Below are 19169 nucleotides of genomic sequence, written 5' to 3' on the forward strand. Positions count from 1 at the left end.
CACACACACGCAAACACAGAGGGGGAGGTTTCACTACCTTAAGTTTTACATTCACACACATATACACCCTAGCAAGGCTCCCCTGCTCTCCACTTCCCAGTTAGTGTCTGTCCCAGGCCGGACAGGAGGCCTGAGGCCCAGCCCAGGTATCTGTGATGGAAGCCAGATTGGCTCTTTTAGCCAAAACCCTGTCCTACTTCTACATAAAACCACTCTATCCCACTTCAAATTCACAGGCCTTTCAGATGTGACATGAACGCTCATCCAAACTCACATGAGTTTGAGTTTGGATAAGCAAGCATGACTTATACCATACATTACACTGTAGCCAATAATGTCAAGTTTAAATGAACTGCCTGGGATAGTATAGCATAGCATTTGTAAACTCTGCACATGCAGCAGGGATCAGACCACAGCCGGCAAGAAAGTGATTCTGTAACAAGTGTGTTAAATAAGTGAAACAGTCATTTAACATTTGCTACATCTCCCTATGGTTATAAAGCAATGTGACAAGAACGGGGAAAATCCTCGTAAAACAGAAGAGCATTCTCCTCAGATGAAAGGACTTCTATTTAAGGAGGTGTCCTCTGTCAAAAATACTCCTTCCCCACTGCGTGCAGTTTGTCTGCCCCTCCTCTTTCCCTATTGGTGCAGTTGTGGAGGGGTTGACCCCTCCTTCATGACATCACAGGTCACGCACTCTGGAATGTCAGTGATGTGGTCCAAGTGTCTCTGCCAGTGATTTGCTTTCCCTGACATACATGAACTCATATCCAAAACACACACAGTTATTTCCTATGTCACACAGCTAGAATGCTTGTGTTTGATGGATGCGCACGCACGCAAACCAAGTACATTTTGAAATGGATGAATTTTTGCAGATGGAGCTGTAGCATCATCAGGAGGTGAAAAACACATCATGTACAAAAAATTTTTTTTGTTGTTCCTTACAATATTTTTTTGGGGGGGAAATACATGTTTGTGTTGTAAATTATTTGGGGGGTTTGACATCGAATGGGAAGCTCTGTCTTATAATTAAACGCTAATTCATGACATTAATGATCTGTAGTGCGTGCAATGATAGTAAATGAAGATGGTTAAAAAGTTGAAAAAACAGACATCCTGAATCTAACAAAGCCCAGTGTCATATTTACCTGGTACAGCATAACCGGCTCTATGCTGTAACCCAGCATCTCAGCAAACTCTCTGGCAATCACTGACTTGCCGCAACCCTAGAAGATACAGCAGTACTGTTATCAAAAGCACAGGGTTCACATTCACCGTACATGTGTGTGTGTCTGTGTGTGTGTGTGTGTGTGTGTTGTGTTGTGTTAGCTACCTTGGCCCCAATCAGACACATGTCTTTGACCATGTGTGACTGCATCATCTCAGCCAGCAGCTGGGCGTGGCTTGATGTGCTGATGAAGGCGGGGCTACTGTTGGGTGGGCGGGGCTCCTTGGTGCCTGCTGGGACCTGGAGTTCAGTGGAGACAGGAAATGACCACAATAGAGCAATAAATAGCTTCATCATTACATAGAATTTGTAGCATAATATTCCTTCAATTCTTCTTGGGAAAAGCATGGGAAGTGAAACAGTGACACAGTCGTATCACTGATATGCTGCAATCATGGGCTGGGAACAAAGTATGTGTAATTACAAAGAGCATTATCATACGATCCAAATGATGCATTGCACTGCATATTCAAAGCAGATATTCAAAACAGATTTGCTGCCACACATAGAGAAAACGCAGCTTCAAAGAGTTGATGATCGTCATATAACTTATTTGGCTGGAAGCTCAGTACCACTGTTCCTTGAACTCTCGGATATCTGTGTCCTCCAAAATCTCATAAAGTGACTCATCCACCCTCTTTTCTTTTTTTATCCAATCAAGAGGGACAAATAAAGAGCGATAGAGAGATTCTGTCCAGAGGGTCAACTACAGAGTGTCGGTCAGAGATGAGATGGTCAAGCTACTGATTGTCTGCCTGTCTGTGTGTGGTCTGACGAGGGACAATGAACATCTCTGTGTAATGTATGAATGACTGATGCTGTATTTTTCACAGCCAGCAGTGTGGTGGCAGATTTTTCAATTTGTCATTTTCCTGGGTCATGACTAGGGCCTGGTGGTCTGTGAGAGATTCAAGCTGGTGGGAAGAGTCAGATTATCAACATTCTCGCCTGGCAACAACCTTCTTCTGATTCTGAGAATGTTTACCTTTTTGGAATTTTGAGAGAGCGGCTGGCTCATAGCACGCAGCACTGCTTTGTATTGTGAGGTTTCATGCCATAACAACCATTCTACTGGTACCTGAAAGGTGACGTCCTGGTCTGCGACACGTAATGTGACGTCTGCATGGCCCTCCAGGTCCCTGGCCAAGGACACACTCACAACGGCTCCGGGAGCTGGCTGACGTCGCCCATCCAAAAGCTCAAACCTCTATAAAAGAAAAGAGTGATACACAATATGTGCGTGTGCACATGAGGGGAGGGGTAGGGGATGAGGACTTATGTGTGAGTTTGTGGCCAATAGTCCAATGTATTTGTATGAAGTGTTTTACCCTACATTCAGACTGAACGTGAGGCAACATTTTGTCTTGATTTATTCATGAGTTCGCTTGACTTGTAAAGGTGAGGAATGATGAGACAATGCTGATTACTTGACATTATGATTCAGCATTATTTGTTTTTCCTATCATGTTTGCATATTAGAAATTAGAAATACTATACTACTATGGGGGAGAAATTTACAGGCACCTGGACATTTTTCTTGCTCAATTTGAAAAAAAATTAAACTTAAACAAACTTTTCTTCACCTCACCTCACGCCACCTACAGCAAAGTTGCATCCATCTCGCTCCGTTCCCCTCCTTCTATTGACTTTGCATCATTCACACCCCCTCTAAACATTTTTTCACGTTCAGGCTGAACATAAGGTTAGGGCACATGTGTATGTGTGTGTGTGCGTGTGTCCTTACACTGAGGACGCCCTCCACAGCGGTGCGTCCCTCCTTGCCCAATATGCTGTGGTAGGGGTAAAGTCTCTGAACCAGCTGCTGGGAGGACAGCATGGGGAAGACATTCTGCAACAGTAACAGTAAAGATACAGAGATGAGACTTGGACCAGTGGTTCCCAAAGTGGGATCCAGGGACCACCAGGGGTCCTTGAGGCATCTCCACGGGGGCCACAGCAAAATGAGAAATAGCTTAATTTCACTATTATTTCCCTAAAATATAGTTCATGTTTCACTGTCCTCACTGCTACCTCCCCACCTACAGTATAGACAATTCTGTATATTCTGTAATTCTGTCATTTCTATCAAAAATCTGGGACAAAATCAAATGAATGCATATGATTTGCACATATGACTCTCTCTCACTCTCTGTTTTCTCCCTCTAACTGTTTAACTTTCTTATTCTCCTTCATTTTAGCATCTTCTTTAGGATGCCTGTCAGAGCCGGGGTCTCACCAGCACTTGGAGGGCAGGAGACAGGTTGTCCACAGGGAAGTCAGGCAGACCCAGGGTGGACGACTCCTGGGAGCACAGTGTGGTGGCTAGGGACAGCAGCTGGGACACCCTGACGCACAGGAAACAACACAACATTGATCCTTAAAAGCCATTGAGACTTAAAGTAACGACAAACAATATCCACAAGCCAAACAATCCATTTAAAGAGGTAGTAGGAGGGCTTGGCTTCAGTAAATGTATTCACCTTTCAGCTGCAACATTTGGTCCTGCTGTGTACAACAGCTCCAACTGGTCCTGAAAAAAACACGCCAGAGATGAGAATAGTTAGAATAGCACAGACACCTCAGTGTGTAGTCAGTTTAATATGTTTATGTGGTTAGGTTCACATAATGAAAGGGTAGTATTAGGGAGAATGCTTTGGCCCAGCCCTTTTCTTATAATTTTGGTGATTGAGGAATTTAACCTTATTCTACAGTTGCACACATTTTTACGATAAGAGCGTCAGATAAATGCCTAAGATATAAACAGAAGTGTACTGAGATCGTCGCTCTGACCTTGAAGGGTAGGTAGTAAATGTCTCTGGCCTGGAAGCGGGAGCGGAGCGGAGGATCCAAGGGGTTTCCCTTATACTTGGGGACAGGAAGTCCCAAAGCGATGACCCGGAAGTCCTCGCTCACACGGACAATCTTCCAGGCATCCAGCTCCTCTTTGGTGTGCTCCTGGAATGCATCGAGGCGTAATTTAAAGTCCAACCTATTTCTACCGTCTCTATAATTCCTACATTAAATTTTCCACATTTTATATTCAATGCATTTAAGATTCAAAAGATTGCAGACACACAGGTGGATACACAATCTAAAATAATAACAAATACTGATTCTGTGCAGTCCCACAGTGTGTTTATGCCAATGATATAGAGTTCTTTCTGAATACAAGAGGACAGTAGGAGTTGTGTGAAAATTCACAGCTAAGGTGTGAAGATTCATAGTTAAACTTAATTTTCAAAATGACAGAACATTTACTTGCTTGTATTAACTAGATACTACTCAATAAAGTTGTGATTGGTAGAAAATTATTTTATGAAGTGCTGTAAACCATGATGAAGTGTGATAGCACCTAGGTACAGAGGAGTGAAGTGTGACACCCCTGACTGGGCTCTTCATGCCCACAGCATGGGAAAAATGTAACTGTGTATTTAATTACCAAACCTGGAGGGTTTGATTTAACGTGTGCAACCCTGGATGATAAAGCTCTGTGGTCCCCAGCCCAAGACTATGGTGTGTGACTTATTTAGGCCAGCCTGCTGAGCTGACCTGCAGCAGCTTGTCGTAGCGCTCGGCCGACATGAGGAAGCGTCCGTCCTCCAGCTGCATCTCTCTGTTCTCCAGCAGGTTGTTGAGGACGGGCAGAACATTCCTCTCCGCCTTCTCCAGCCCCTCCAGGACGAGGATCCGGCCCTCGGTCGCTGCCCTCACCGCACACTGGGGACAAACACAGTGGAAGAAGGGACTAATCAATGAACTCAATCAATACTCCAAAAATCTTTAGGGATGCGGGGGCAGGAGCTGGTCTCAAAGAAACGGTTAAACCTTTTAATTCAAAGGCTAAATCCTAATAATGAACAGCTGCAGTCAATTCAACCACAGTACACATCTGCAGCTTTGTCTTCCACCACAACCTCTGACCCTGAGCCAGTGCTAACAGGGCTAAAAGCATTTACACAAAGAGCAATCTGACCATGCATCAACTCTTACTGCCCATGCTCCATTAAACAATATGGGCTTGCCATAAAGCCTTTCCTGAGGATGCCCTCTGCATATTGTATTCAGAACGGCCTCCACACTCTCCAACCACGCTTTAAAACGTCTCATCTGTTTTAGGAAGGCCTATTTTCTACCACCAAATGTGGGATAAAAGTTAGTTCTGTCGGGTTAGTTAAGTTTGTGTATGTGTCTCTGTGTGTGTGCATGTATGCACATGTGTATGTGTGAATGGGTGTATGCATGTGTGTGTGTATGTGTGCATGCGTATACTTGTGTGCGCGCGTTTCTGCAGAAATCAAAAAGCACATCTGACGTCAAGAGGCAGGAAACTCTAGCTGTCTGGGCGGACCGCAGAGCGAGTGGCCATGTAATTAGGTTAACATGTAAATACGTGGCAGGTTGTGTGGGAAGCGGAGCCATAAAACTATAGTCAGGACCAGATGCTCTATATTTAACTCTCGATCCATTTTCAGCACCAACGCTGTAATCAGATAATTGTTAGAAATGTGAGTGACGCAGGATGGCGAGAGAGAGGGGGAACCACAGGCGGGCCTTGTGTTCGGCCTGTCACTGACTCTGCAGAGAACAAAATCCCACCAGATACTTCATACTTTTCAGCAAACATTCCTATTGAGCAATGGCCGTTACAGAGCGTTGAAAGCATAGAACATTTAATGAATATGAAGAATGAATATGAAGAGTGATATCTACAGGCCATTTTCCATGTCATGCACTGTATGTAAGGTCTTATTGTCCTTGCACCATGTGTGTCAGCATGTACTTAGGAAGTCAATATGTCTCTACACCCAATGTCTCCAAATTCCTGTATATTTATTATGCTTGGCGATTATACCAGACTCTCATTCTGAGATACCTAGGTATTTTTATTTTACCTGATAAATACTGCATAACCTACCTTGGTAGGTTTTCCATGACAGGCCTACTTGCATAAGAAAATGTCCTTTACATAAGCAAGATCTCACTGCGGAGGTTAAGCATTGGTTGGCTACGCATTGGTCTCAGTAGACGATCAGCTCTAGTGGAGGTGGGAAGCTATTTATTATTGTAATGGAGTCTATTTGCAGTGTGGGTTTGAGGTTAGCTGCCTTACATAAGAGCCTGCTAACTGGGGAGAGGTGGTTGGAGATGGCAGAAAGAAGACAGGGCTGTGATTACTTCCATCTCCGTGACTATATCCATCCTACATGTGGACATTTTGGGGGAGGAGAGCTGGGAGTGAAGGAGGAAGGAGAGACAGAGGGAGGAGTGGAGAGATGGGAGGGAGAGAGTAAGCACAGGGACCGACACGTTAAGTCTGAATATAGGGCTCCAAATCAGCCCAGGGCCCTCAGGAATACTTGGATGTTCTAGTTAACACAAAAACACACACCTCCCACTGATATACCCTCATTCCCAAATCTTGTCAAAGAGAAAAGCTTGCTAACTCGCACCCACACATCTTCTATCCCTAAAATACACAAACAAGTACACATACAGGCATGTGTACATGCACATGACAATCACACTCACAGGCACACATGAACACACACACACACACACACACACACACAAAATCAACTACAACTCCTCCGATACTTCTCTCACCAACGCACATACCAACACATTCCTACACACACAAACACACAAACTCTGCCCCCATCTCTCATTAGACAGCACAAAATTCCCTGAGATTTGAAGGAGACCAGAAATAGGACATCTCTTCACACCGATTAGTCCAATCAGTAATGCTGTAGCTATTCAAGAGTAGTTTCCATGGAAACAATGGACACCTGTTTTCATTTTGATGTGAAGGTGGGAAGCAAGTGAGAGTAGGGGAGTTAAAGGGGTTGGCCTGAAGCTATTTTTCTGCCTTCCTTAATCCAGCCATTAGAGAATTTATCACCCAGCTACTGTAGATCTGTTGCTGTAACATCAGTGGATAAGAACAGGACGACTGACAGGAAACAGCTCAACCATTCAGAGTCAGCGTCCTGGACTCTGGACCAGGACAAAACCCTGAATATCACACTAAATTTAGTCCCTGCTTTTAGCATTTGGAAACAACAACACTGTATGGTGTATACTGTACACAGCAGGTACCACTGTGAATTTGCAAACTATAATGCACTGCATTTCAGTTCTAGGGCCCTATTGTGAATCAAGGCACAGGTACGCCCAGATTTTTGGCCATTTTGTCACCAGAGGCGCTGGCGCACCTGTGGCACAGTTGTAAAAGGGGTTGGATTAAGAGGAATAAATTACCAGTAGGCATGGTAGGGGCTGCTTCAATCATGACCAATCAAATCAGCTCCTCTCACCCCCTTTAAAAACATGGACAGTTACGGGTGTAATGGATGAGGAGAGTCCAGACGGGCTTCTCCCAAGAGGAAACTGATGTTCTTGTCTGGGAGGTGCACAGTCGCAAGGTGTGATTATACGGCACCCCAAATATGCCGCCAAGGGCAGATAATGTCCCTTTTTTAAGTTTAATTCACATTTCTGGAGATATTGAAATCCCTGCCACCATGTTTTCTGCGCGTAATGATGCACATCGACAAATATATGTTGGCTGACAATTGACACAATAACAACATGTGCAGATACATCTAATTTTGTAATATGATAAAATGTTTTCCATTATTTTGTAAGCTGTCTGTAATTTGTTTTACTGAAGTGATGCAAAGGTTGCATTCAGTTAGTCATTAGCTATGTTTACATGTGCACAATAATGCCAACTGCCAATTCTGTAAAGAAATAGACCCATAATAATCCCATTTACATGAGTGAAGTAGGCCTGCTTATTTATTTTATTTTTAGAGTTGTGGAAATAGGTTTTTTCTAAAAAAAAATAATAACTTCTTTACTGTCCTTCCACTATCAGATTTTACCAAAAAAATTACAGCCATGATCCTGCACTACCAAATCATGTTGTTTGTTGCAGCCATAGGCCTTCCTCTGTTGAAATTACAAAATGCCATGCTTCAGGTGCTACTTTTACGAAATCTGATGGAAAGAAGGAGACGACGCATGACTGCACCCCCGGCAACCAAGCGTTTTTGGATGAGGATACAGAGTGAGGACTGGTGGGAATGTGTGGTCCTGAGGGAGTTCAGTGATGTAGAGTGGACTGTAAAATGGAGCTGTGTGAACTACTGTGTCCAATGCGACCCGGGATGTCATTTCATCAACCGACAGGTAAGGCCCTCATACATCCTACAAACAGCTGTGATAGCAGATATTGGTAAGAATCACCCTTTAAAGTCACACTGAAATGAAAATGATTTTTTTGCTAATTCTAACTATCAAAACATATACCTATTGAAAATGTATATCACAAAAATGACAACAAAATTATTTGATTGTATTTTTATAACAAAATCTCATTATTTTTACTTCCTGGAAAACAGAAAATCATGAGTGGTGACATCATTGTGTACCAGAGGCGTACATGAAAATTCCAACCAATAAATCCATCACACATTTTTGAACAGTCCTGCCCCACCGCCCCTCCCATCAAATAAAGCCTTTCTCTACCTAACTGATGTCCCATAGGAAGATTACGTCGCACCCCAATATCCTGTTTCAACAGGGAATACATCACATTAAGGAAGCAAGGCGCTCTCAAAATACAGTTTCATTGTGATTTTAATCTGCTTTACTTGCATTATTGGCTTCATTGCATTGTAATCATATTTGTGATGTGCATGTAGACGACTGGTAAAAGACTGGTTGAAGAATTTATATCAAAGTCATCAATAAATAAAATATAACATACATAAGAGGGGTTTATGTGATGTTGGAGAGGTCTATGTGGGTGAGTCTTCGCCAACTAAAGCCACAAAAATAGCACAGAACACCAGCGCTTACACAAAGACATGGTCTTAGTGGGCAGAGGCACAAGCGTAATTTTACCGGAACAAGGTCACTGCACTTCATCTGCACTGGCACAAAAATAGGGCCTATACTCTATTTAATGATCACACCACTGAGAGAAACAAAGGGTAGTGACACTCCAACTGACCTCCCTTCCAGCCCACTAAAACAATAAGAAACTCTTAAATCCATTGGCCGGGAGTTTCCCAGTTCCAGCTGACCAACTTCCTGGGCGAGGTCTCAGGGATAAACGCTTGGGATTAAGTAAAGAAAAACTTCATTCTGTTTCCATGGAGATGATGTTTAAACTGTTATGCAACCAAGTTATTTTTAACACAGTTGCAGCTATGCGCTAATTAGTTGTAGATAATGACATGACTGTCTAAATGTTAATTATCACAGCTCATGATAAATCATTATTTGTTGCCACTGACTCCTCAAAGCCCAGCGACAGGGTTTAATGAACAGGCTGCGATGGGATTTTTTTCCCCGTGATCTTTCTTCTGGACCCCCGGGAATGAATGGAGGATCTGAAGTTCTCCTTGGAGAAATGAGCCCTGATAATGAGGAGCTGCTGGTCTCCATGGTTACCTGACTGACAAACTCCTCAACAGAGTGTGGGGGTGTGTGTTTGCATAAACCCTGATAGATCAGCAGGTGCCATGGAATGGAACTGAATGGAAAGGGAGGAGACGACAGTTTCACACTACAGTAATTAGATGGTTATTATACAGTGTGAGTGGGAAAACTGAAGCAACTGTATCTATTAACGAAGCTACTGTACAGTGTCGGTCCAGCAAGAATTTAACAGTTTAACCAATAATGTTCTCTCCTAAAATAATCCACCGATCACTTAGTATCAGAAAGACTTCTAACACCGCCTTTACAGAACAGATTTTATTACAGACTTGACACTGCCCACACTTCCCTCTGCAGCAGTGACTTTGTCCCATGCCACGCTGGGCACACAGCTATAGAATGTTGACTGTATCTATGTAGAGTGATATGTAGTTTTATGTCCTTAGTATGTCTTGCCACAACTATTTGCACTGAATGTGAAGCCCTGTTGGTCTGTATTATGTGTGTCAGCATGTGTTTTGTAACATGTAAGTTGTCAACATGTCTGCTGCCGAGACATATTCCTGTACGTTTATTATTATACTTGACAAATCATGTGATTCTGATTCTGAAAAACAGTTGAGACGTGTCTAGACTCATGCTGCATTTCCAAATCACTTGGTAGCAGTGTCAGAAATTAACTTTTTGGCTCACCTGCTAAGGTCTGGTAACCTAAATAATTTACCTGCCAAGAATAATTTTTAACAGCCAAAATAATTAATTTTTCATAGAAACATGTCACCCTTCCCATTTTCAGTGCTATTTCGAACCAGGCACTGTGTCTTAATTTAAAACTTTCTCACTCACTGATACAATTTATCAAAGTTGTAAATCCACAAAGAGCAGCAGAATTCAAATTGCAAGCGAGGACAACATTTGAGAACAGGCACAGATTGTATATAACCGAGGCATTCAACTGTTATCGTCTCAAAAGTTACCGGTCAGTGTGGCAGGTGACCCTTATTGATTTATCCTGGAAACAAGTTTTACTGGAACTTGGCACTTGGCGAGTGTCAATTTCGGACCCTGCTTGGTAGACAGTGCATAGGCTGAGTGAGTGGACTTACCTGGTCTATGTAGAAGGCCGTCCCTGAGCGGATCTCCCTCCTCTGTTTCAGGTCTGTCTCTGTGGTGTCCCTGGACAGAGACACATACTCTACCTCCCGCCTGGTCAGCTCCTGGTCAGCAACAAGGGAATGCTTTACTGTACAGCATCACAACATTTCAGAACACCACACAACAGTGTTAGTCTCCTAGCTGGATCACTTTATTTAGTGCTGATAATATTCACAAAATTCACAAAAATATTTTGGTAGTGAGAGAATCGTTAAAAATAGATTTGCACTGTAACAGTAATATTGTAGTAATGTAAACTGTATATGTAGTAGTTAGCCTGCAGTGTCTTTACAGGTCAGAATTCTGGCACCAAAAACCTTTTTCAGTCTCAATCACTGTGAAATATCCTTTTATGAGGAAGTCAACCCATGATCCAGTAACAGAAAATGGGAGATTGACTTTGTAGACATAAAACATACAGTTGCAAAAATACACAGTTCTGTTACTGACACAATGAAGTCAAGGTCATTAGGGTTTAAAAGCTCAAACTGTATGAATCAACAAATGTTTTATCTCTTAAATCTCTTGATGACTCATCAACTACTAGCCACAAAATGTGTATGGTTAGAAAGGTTTGCATTTCCTTGTGTACAATGGTTCATCTGTTCCCCTAAGATTGCTGTCAGAGTTTTGGTTATTCGGTGATTCGGGTTTTTTTTGTCATGGACAAGTATTGTTTCATGTGTGGACAGTGCATGACAATCAGGCAGTTGTAATGATAGGTGGCCCCTGGAATATTCAGTGAAAACATTACTTCACCATGGTAACATGTCAGCTTTCTGTGCCTCATGGACAGATCGAATGCCCATTTCCATAACAACATTATCAAACATCATTTGTCAGCAATTGTACAGGTACCAGCCAAATGACCATTCACGGATGAGAGAAAGGGAGAGGAATAGAAAAAGATGAGAGATTGCCCTTACTAACAATTTAAATTCTATAGTTCCAGCTTTGAGGTGGAATTAAACATGTTCACAAATATATCAATGGTGTGTGTGTGTATGTATGTGTGTGTGTGTGTGTGTGTGTGTGTGTGTGTGTGTGTATCCACTCACGAGGTATTGCATGGCTATGGAGCGTCTCAGGGGTCCTGGGGGGCCAATGAGAAACACATCCTGCCCCAGTAGGTCTTTCTGCATGATCCATCGTAGGTGCTGGGCCACTGTCTGAGGTAGTGAGTCTGAAACTGGCAAACGCACACATAATTAAAATTTTGTAACTCTCTCTTCCACCTGTTGCAACTTTCCCCCTCTCATTTCATGAGAAAATCATATGTCCATACAGATTCATGTCTCCAGACACACACACACACACACACACACACACACACACACACACACATACATACACACACACACACACTATTACTTACTGTGTTTGACAGGAACAAGTTCTGGATTCCTAGGTGTTTTTAGTTGGTAAGAGATCTCTCCTATCTTCACTGTGTCACCTACAAAAACACAGGGTAACCAAGTACATAAGCAGGCCTTTCACAGACAATTTCAATGACCATCAGGACAGTAATGCACTTGGTAAATGAAAATCAGTGCAAGAAGAGGCATATCAAATATTGACACGGTAAACCTGACACTGTTTGTCTAATGACCACTGGAGTGCCACCCTGCAAACTATAGGAGATGATAATGTAAACACAGTTGCAGTAATGTAATAACACAGATGTGGTAATGCAACTGTAAATATGATAATGGTGGCAACCTGGCTTGTTACACTAATATAAACATTTACTATACTGAGGATACACACCCGAGGCGAGTTTTCCGACTCTATTAATGTTTAGTCATGTTTATTTGTGTTGGTCACGCCTGCTACCTTTGACACAGTAACGATAAAAAGAACACAGGTGACTGCTAGCTATTAGCATATTGCTAGCCGGTTACATCAGCAGCCATGTACGTTAATATAATACTAATAATTATATAATACCCATAGAGATATAACACTGTTATAACTCTATGATAATACCTCCTTGGTATGTACGGATAACGTTGTAAGCTACATGATAAACAGTTCTGATTGGCTGAGTCATTTTCGAAGTCGTTGTTAAATGCCACATAAACGCACACCTGTAATCTCATCGCAGTTAATTTGAATATCAATGCGCTACCCGAAAACCATCATCTGTATTTACGTGTCGCCTAGCAACCACGCTGTTTCACTACTGTTCAAGAACTATATTGATTGGCGGAGGAGTAACATTGTATTGTTATTAGTTAATTATTACCGATTAAAAACAAATCTTCTTGCCGTGCCTAACGGCGCCTCCATGTTGTTCTAAATTCACTGTAACGCACTGCCTACGGTGGGTCACTGTTGAAACAGGCCGGTTACCTGAGGACGTGTTGAGAAGTTTGACCTCATGGGTTCTCCACGTCCAGCCGTCTCTTCCCAGGACAGCACCCAAAATATTCCGCATTCTCCTCACAGCGACAGCCGCTGCTGTACCTTTACATAATATCTGAGAATGCATACTGAAACTATGCTGTTTCCCTTCTAACAGACTCCAAAATAAGGTACACAATGGTTCTTAATAAGCTACGTCCTAGGTTCCCTCATACTGATTTCATAATTTCTGTCAGTTCATTTTGCAGCAGGCGGAAGATAATAAAAGAGGGACAAAGTGGTCCGGGACTAAAGTCTTCCGTAGTGGTATCATGCTTATGGACAAATGTTCCGACTATTCCTCCAGTCCAAAGTATTCAATAACATGAATAAAAACGCAGTAATGACATAAATAGCTGTAGCCTATTATGTATAACAGCAGTATAATTAGGCCTATTGCTTTCTAAGATTCATGTGTTTATGAGTTTATCGCTCAGCATATTGTTTTTTTCTTGTATGTGTAAAAAATTAGGATGATAGTGTGAGGGTGTGTAAGAGTATGTGAGCGAGAAAGAAAGTATTTGTAAGTGTGCGTATGTGTGTGTGTGTGTGAGAGAGAGAGAGAGAGAGAGAGAGAGAGAGAGAGAGAGAGAGAGAGAGAGGGAGAGAGTTTAAGTGATCATTATTTATTGTTTTAGGGCAATTATTTATTGCTGGTTTCATCTGACAGTACTTTATTAAAGTCAGACCAAAAACTATTGGGCTATGCCTAATATTGATCACATGAATAGAATAGAATAGAATAGAATAGAACAGAATAGAATAGAACAGAGTGTTTTGCTGCGATAAAGTTTATGTGATGATGTCATTATAGTCCTCTAAATTGCCACAGAAAATATTTTCTGCTGTTTTGCTCGTTCAGTCGGAAGGTTGCCCTCAGCGAAGAGACAGAAAGTCGCGTGAAATCATTACAGCTCGTATCAATCAACGTTAAAATGATGGGGGATAAATTCATGGCTTTATAAATTGGATTACCAAGGTGAATACCACCAGATCGATGACGTCATATACATTAGACTCTCTCTCTCTCACACCCACACAGACGCACACACTCATACATGAACACACATAAATACACACACACACACACACACACACACACACACAAACTGGAGTTGTCCGTGCTCTCCGCCGTGCCGTGCCGTTTAATAAAGCGGGTTTGACACTTATCACGTGGAGCGCCGAGGCTCAGCCCTTGAAAGAGTACAGCGAGGGAAGAGAGTGGTCGGGTAGTAGCCTTCAGGAAAGACGAGGCGAGATAATCCCGTCTATTCAGAGCGCATATGACTGATAAGGGCAATTAGACAGGTTGTAAATTCCTCCACCGTTCCCTGATTCGTTTCTTTTTCCCCCGGAGCGGACAGACAGGACTGGGACTATGGAGGATGTCTACCATTACACCCGCAGCCCTGCCTGGGAGGAACTGGTTAGTAAATTTCAACAAAGAAGACTTTTTTTAATCTCTCTGTGTCTGGTTTCATTACGAGCCTGCTTTGTTTCCCCAACGAGAAATCATTATGATATTCCTATAGGGACTCACAGTGTGTCTGTGGTACTCAATAGTGAGTTTATAGTGACCTTATCGTAAGCTACTTTGGGTTTTTTTCCTTCCTTTTCTTCTGTGGTATCAGTATAATATTGTTATATGTTCCTATGGCAATATAGCAATATTTTCCTATCGCCATATTTGCCTTGCTGTGGCATTTCTATCCTTCTAAAATCCTTCTAAAATTATAGGATTAGGCTACTTTAGTTCTTCATGAGGCTTGCCTTTGGAGGGCTAAACACTAACACAAAAGCACTGAGAGTGTTAAGGCATGTTTGTTCAATCACCTTACATTTTAAGCAATTTCTCGGATTTTTTTTATGTCGGCACGTTACTTCGTGGTAACAGTTTGGTACAGTTTATTTCCAGATAGGCTACATAACACTAAAAATGAATAGGTTGAAGAATGAAGCAAGGCAGTCTTCTCTTCTCTTCTCTTCTCTTCTCTTCTCTTCTCTTCTCTTCTCTTCTCTGTTCCGACAGCTTCAATTCGAGATTTCCATGTACCAAATTTTATAACTAACCCATAATAGCTTTTTTTTCCTTTCAGTTCAAGATAGGCTACTTCTTCTTATGCAAGAGTGCTGTTTTGCCACATCTTATGAAAATGTCATAAACCCTGTCATGTCTCGTTCGGATACATAAGCTACAATGTATCCAGACCGAGAGATTTTAAGATTCCAAAAAAGTGCAACAATAGCCTATAACGCGTTCTTGGGCATTTCAGTTAATCAGGCTCACATCTATCTTTTTTAACCTAATCATCATTTAGTCAAGCATCCTATATAACTGTGCATATGCATGCATGCACATCCCCTAACGAAATATCACTATAATATTCCTATAAAGACTTAACAATGAGTTTATGGTGACCTTATCATACTTTATACCTTATCATACTTTACCTCGTATGGTATCACTATAATATTCTTATAATAGTCCTAAAATGCTCATATAGGGACTTATATAGGACTGTATACCTACTGTTGTTGTCATATTTGTAGTATTCTAAAAACGTAATAGGCCTATAGGAGCACCATGTTTCTTTTTGTTAGGATTTAAGCAAAAAAGTGAAATTCAGTCTTAACTCAGTAATTTGGTTTATAGGCTTCCTTTACTGCTGCAGCGCCACTTGAATGCCTTGCTTGTGTAAATCAGCCGCTAGGGTCTGCCATGCCACGGCCGTGTCCACCGGTCTGCGGGCTGGATGAGGCGGTCTCTAGCCTCAGTCTGGACTAGCCGTGCAGGCTGGGGCCATAAACATCAGCCAGAGACCGGGGCTTTTACGGTGTGGAGCCAGCACGTACACGCGCCGCGACATGCTACACCCCCCGTGCGTTTATCAGCCCACACATACGCCTGAAAACACAGCGGTCTTTATTGTAGCGGCTAAAAGAGAGCCGGTGAAAGATGACAGCGAGGAGAGACGCTTTCCAGCCGCTGTCCAGCTCTCGCCTCCAGGAGAGGAAGGGAGCGGCGGACCGGGCGAAGGCTAACCCCGACTGGTCTTATCCCTCCCCGCGACAGGAGCCGGAGAAAGGGCCCGCGTCCGCGGCTGGGATTCATGCCCATGTGGTCGGGGCTGTCGCCGGCTCCGGAGCGGCGGACGAGTCCTCGGACAGCGAGGCGGAGCAGGAAGGCCCCCAGAAACTCATCCGGAAAGTGTCCACCTCCGGGCAGATCCGGAGCAAGGTAAGACACATCTCCGTCTCCGTCTCTGTCTCTGTGTGTCCTATCTGGGTGTCTTGACTAAGGTTTTTGTCGTGATCAGATGTCGTTTGTTATGTGTTCATTTTGAGTGGGCTTTGGGGCGGCAGGGTGGCTTAGCGGTTAGAGATTGTCCTTCAACCGGAGGACCGGGGTTCAAGCCCCAGAGTGGACAAGCATCCACCCTGCTGAAGTATCTTTGAGCAAGGCGCTGGACCCCTACCAGCTCCATGGGTGCTGCTCTGTGGCTGACCCTGCAGTCTGAAAAGTTACATTACATTGTTATTATTTGTTAGACTTGCTTAGCCCACAGGCCTATACTACTGCTGTCTTTGATGCCCAAGATGTGACTGGCTTATGACCCATTATATTGACAGTCAATAGAGCTATTACAGGGTAATCAGGACAAGGTTGTAAATGCACTGTTTTCACAGATTGTTAAATAGCGTATGAGTGATACGTTTAGCTGTTGTTTACAGTGAAAGAAATAAAGTTCCCATCTTACAGCACAGGTTGCTTATGGAAGTTAGAGTGTGCACCTCCACTGTCAGAAAAAAAAGGAGGGTTACTGAGTTTAGGTGTACAGCCCCAGTGGCAGAGGGCAGAGAGCGTACCTTTCATTGCAAGTGAACCCATTCACAATCAGTTGGTTAAATTGTATTTCTTTCTGAATGAATTTGTTTTTAATGATTTTTTTCTAGGAGTATTGTTTTCCTTCTATGACCGTGAAATTGTCATTGCCTTTATAAGACCTATGGCCAGTGATAGTAGTAGTAAATGAGGGTAAACTGTGACCTCAATCATCAGTCATCATAAGGCAGACAACCACCAATATCAATTATAATTTCAGAAAGAAACATCAATTTATGCTTTTCTCTTTTCTTTATATAACTTACATCAGCTTGGTACAGTTTATGTACTGTAGACTATAGTATGAAATTAATAAAGATTAATATCAGTTTAAAAAATAGCAAAACTGTATTCCACAAATAAAAAAACTGCGGTCAGGCGGGTTAACCTTGCACTACATCACTACCTTTGACAAAAGCATGCTGGAGTAAGAGGATGCCATGCTGTTCCTTACCTCTGACACCTAAGCTGCCCTGCCCAACTTTACCTTTGACACTGTAAATGAGTGTCGTCCTCCCAGCCCAATGGATCCACTTAATTATTGACTGCTCCACTCCACCCTGCCTACATTATTCAAGATAAGGGATATATTTAGAGGCTTGGGGCACAGGGTTGGCTGGCCCTGCCTTTCTTATGCTAATTACCCCACCAGCCATGTGAAGTAAGTAGTGCTACACAGAGGGGGTACGGTACACTCAATTAAGAGCCAGACAGAGCCAGCTGATGGGTTCACATGGTCATTAATGTTTGTTGTATGAGCGTTTATTGTTCAGTAAGTTTATTTTTCCATGCATTCAGTGATTCTTCACTCACCTGTTGCCTCTAAAGTGAAGTTTGTAGGCCGGAGCAGGAGGGTTGAAAGTCAGGTTTATGTGAGACGTATAGGCTATACCTACAGTAATGTATACTGAAGGGAAATTAAAGGCATTGCCTGGCAGAGGGCCCAGATAGGTTTCATCTGTTCTCAAGGACTCTATACTGCAGGCTATGTGTCACGCTACAGTGGTGGGTCATGCTGCCGTTACAGTGGTATATAGCACTTCTGCTGCAGTTGTATCAGTGTGTTCAGCATGTTGACACTGTGCTAACAAAGCTAACAAAGAGGAATGAGAGGGAAAGAGAGTGTCTACCCTCATCCAGTGTTGTTGCTGTATAGGTCTGCGGGTTTCTGTGTGTGTGTGTGTGTGTGTGTGTGTGTGTGTGTGTGTGTGCTGAGGGGTACTAATGGATCATGCAGGCACTGACTCACTGAGTGTTGTTCCACCTGGTTGTTTGCTCACCCTTGGACTTGTGTGTGTGTGTGTGTGTGTGTGTGCTTGTCCACTCATCACAACGTCTACGTCCGTCCCTCTCTGCCCGCCATCTCTCTGGTTGCCGCAGACAACCACATCTCTCTCCCCTTATTGGCTGACTCCATGGCAACGCTGCCTGAAAGAGAGCTGATTGGGTTGAGGAGGCACGTTGTACCGACTGTATGCCACTGTGGGTCTCAACTAGTATCTACTCAGATATATTCTCTCTCTATTTCCATACTTTGGATTATCAACATTCTGCATATTTGACATTTGGTTTCAATTTTGAGAGAATCTTGAGAGAAGACAGGAAGCATATCAAGTGTGTCAGTAAATCAAAACGCACAGGGAGTGTGAAAGCAAAGCTAGCAACATGCATTTAATCTTGCATTGAGGCTTAACTCTTCTTCTCCTTAGAACAAGTGGAAAAAAAAATCTGCCCATTGGGTGAGATAAGATAATTTAACTTGTGCAATTTTGCATGTTTGGGGAATTTTCTTGAAACAAGTGACAATATTTTGAAATAGGGCACAATTAGGCATATCATTCCACATATATCAAGATAATATTGATTCAAGGAAATTCTTGAAACAAGTTGATTTTCATTGTCAACAAGTCATATTTTCACTTGTAAGAAAAACTGAGAAAAGATTGATAAAGATTTAAATACTCATGACTAGATCATTTGTTAACAAGGATATTTTTTGCAGTGAAACTCTTGACGAATGTGCACCATATCTCTGTCTCCAGA

At 42.6% G+C, this 19169-nt stretch overlaps 2 protein-coding genes across 4 annotated transcripts in view; one reads left to right on the forward strand and one right to left on the reverse strand.

Moving 5' to 3' along the window:
* vwa8 (von Willebrand factor A domain containing 8) overlaps nucleotides 1–13437 on the reverse strand; it is a 66492-nt gene extending 53055 nt beyond the window's left edge. The window contains exons 1-12 of the mRNA XM_071926345.2: nucleotides 13193–13437; nucleotides 12216–12293; nucleotides 11899–12029; nucleotides 10792–10902; nucleotides 4784–4951; nucleotides 4025–4189; nucleotides 3715–3764; nucleotides 3471–3579; nucleotides 2979–3083; nucleotides 2313–2441; nucleotides 1340–1474; nucleotides 1155–1232 (exon numbers count right to left, since the gene is read on the reverse strand). Coding sequence (XP_071782446.1) covers nucleotides 1155–1232; nucleotides 1340–1474; nucleotides 2313–2441; nucleotides 2979–3083; nucleotides 3471–3579; nucleotides 3715–3764; nucleotides 4025–4189; nucleotides 4784–4951; nucleotides 10792–10902; nucleotides 11899–12029; nucleotides 12216–12293; nucleotides 13193–13331 — 1398 coding nt within the window. The 5' untranslated portion in view covers nucleotides 13332–13437. The remainder of the gene's footprint in view (nucleotides 1–1154; nucleotides 1233–1339; nucleotides 1475–2312; nucleotides 2442–2978; nucleotides 3084–3470; nucleotides 3580–3714; nucleotides 3765–4024; nucleotides 4190–4783; nucleotides 4952–10791; nucleotides 10903–11898; nucleotides 12030–12215; nucleotides 12294–13192) is intronic.
* A 1053-nt stretch (nucleotides 13438–14490) lies between these two features.
* dgkh (diacylglycerol kinase, eta) overlaps nucleotides 14491–19169 on the forward strand; it is a 53055-nt gene continuing 48376 nt past the window's right edge. For 2 of the 3 annotated variants that reach the window (XM_078286064.1, XM_078286065.1), the window contains exon 1: nucleotides 16200–16481. In XM_078286064.1, the coding sequence (XP_078142190.1) occupies nucleotides 16200–16481 (282 nt within the window). Of the gene's footprint in view, nucleotides 14670–16199; nucleotides 16482–19169 lie in introns of those variants that run through there. The other variant, XM_078286066.1, reaches the window with a different exon arrangement.

The sequence above is a fragment of the Centroberyx gerrardi genome, chromosome 10 (assembly GCF_048128805.1).
Source record: "Centroberyx gerrardi isolate f3 chromosome 10, fCenGer3.hap1.cur.20231027, whole genome shotgun sequence".
Taxonomy (NCBI): Eukaryota; Metazoa; Chordata; class Actinopteri; order Beryciformes; family Berycidae; genus Centroberyx; species Centroberyx gerrardi.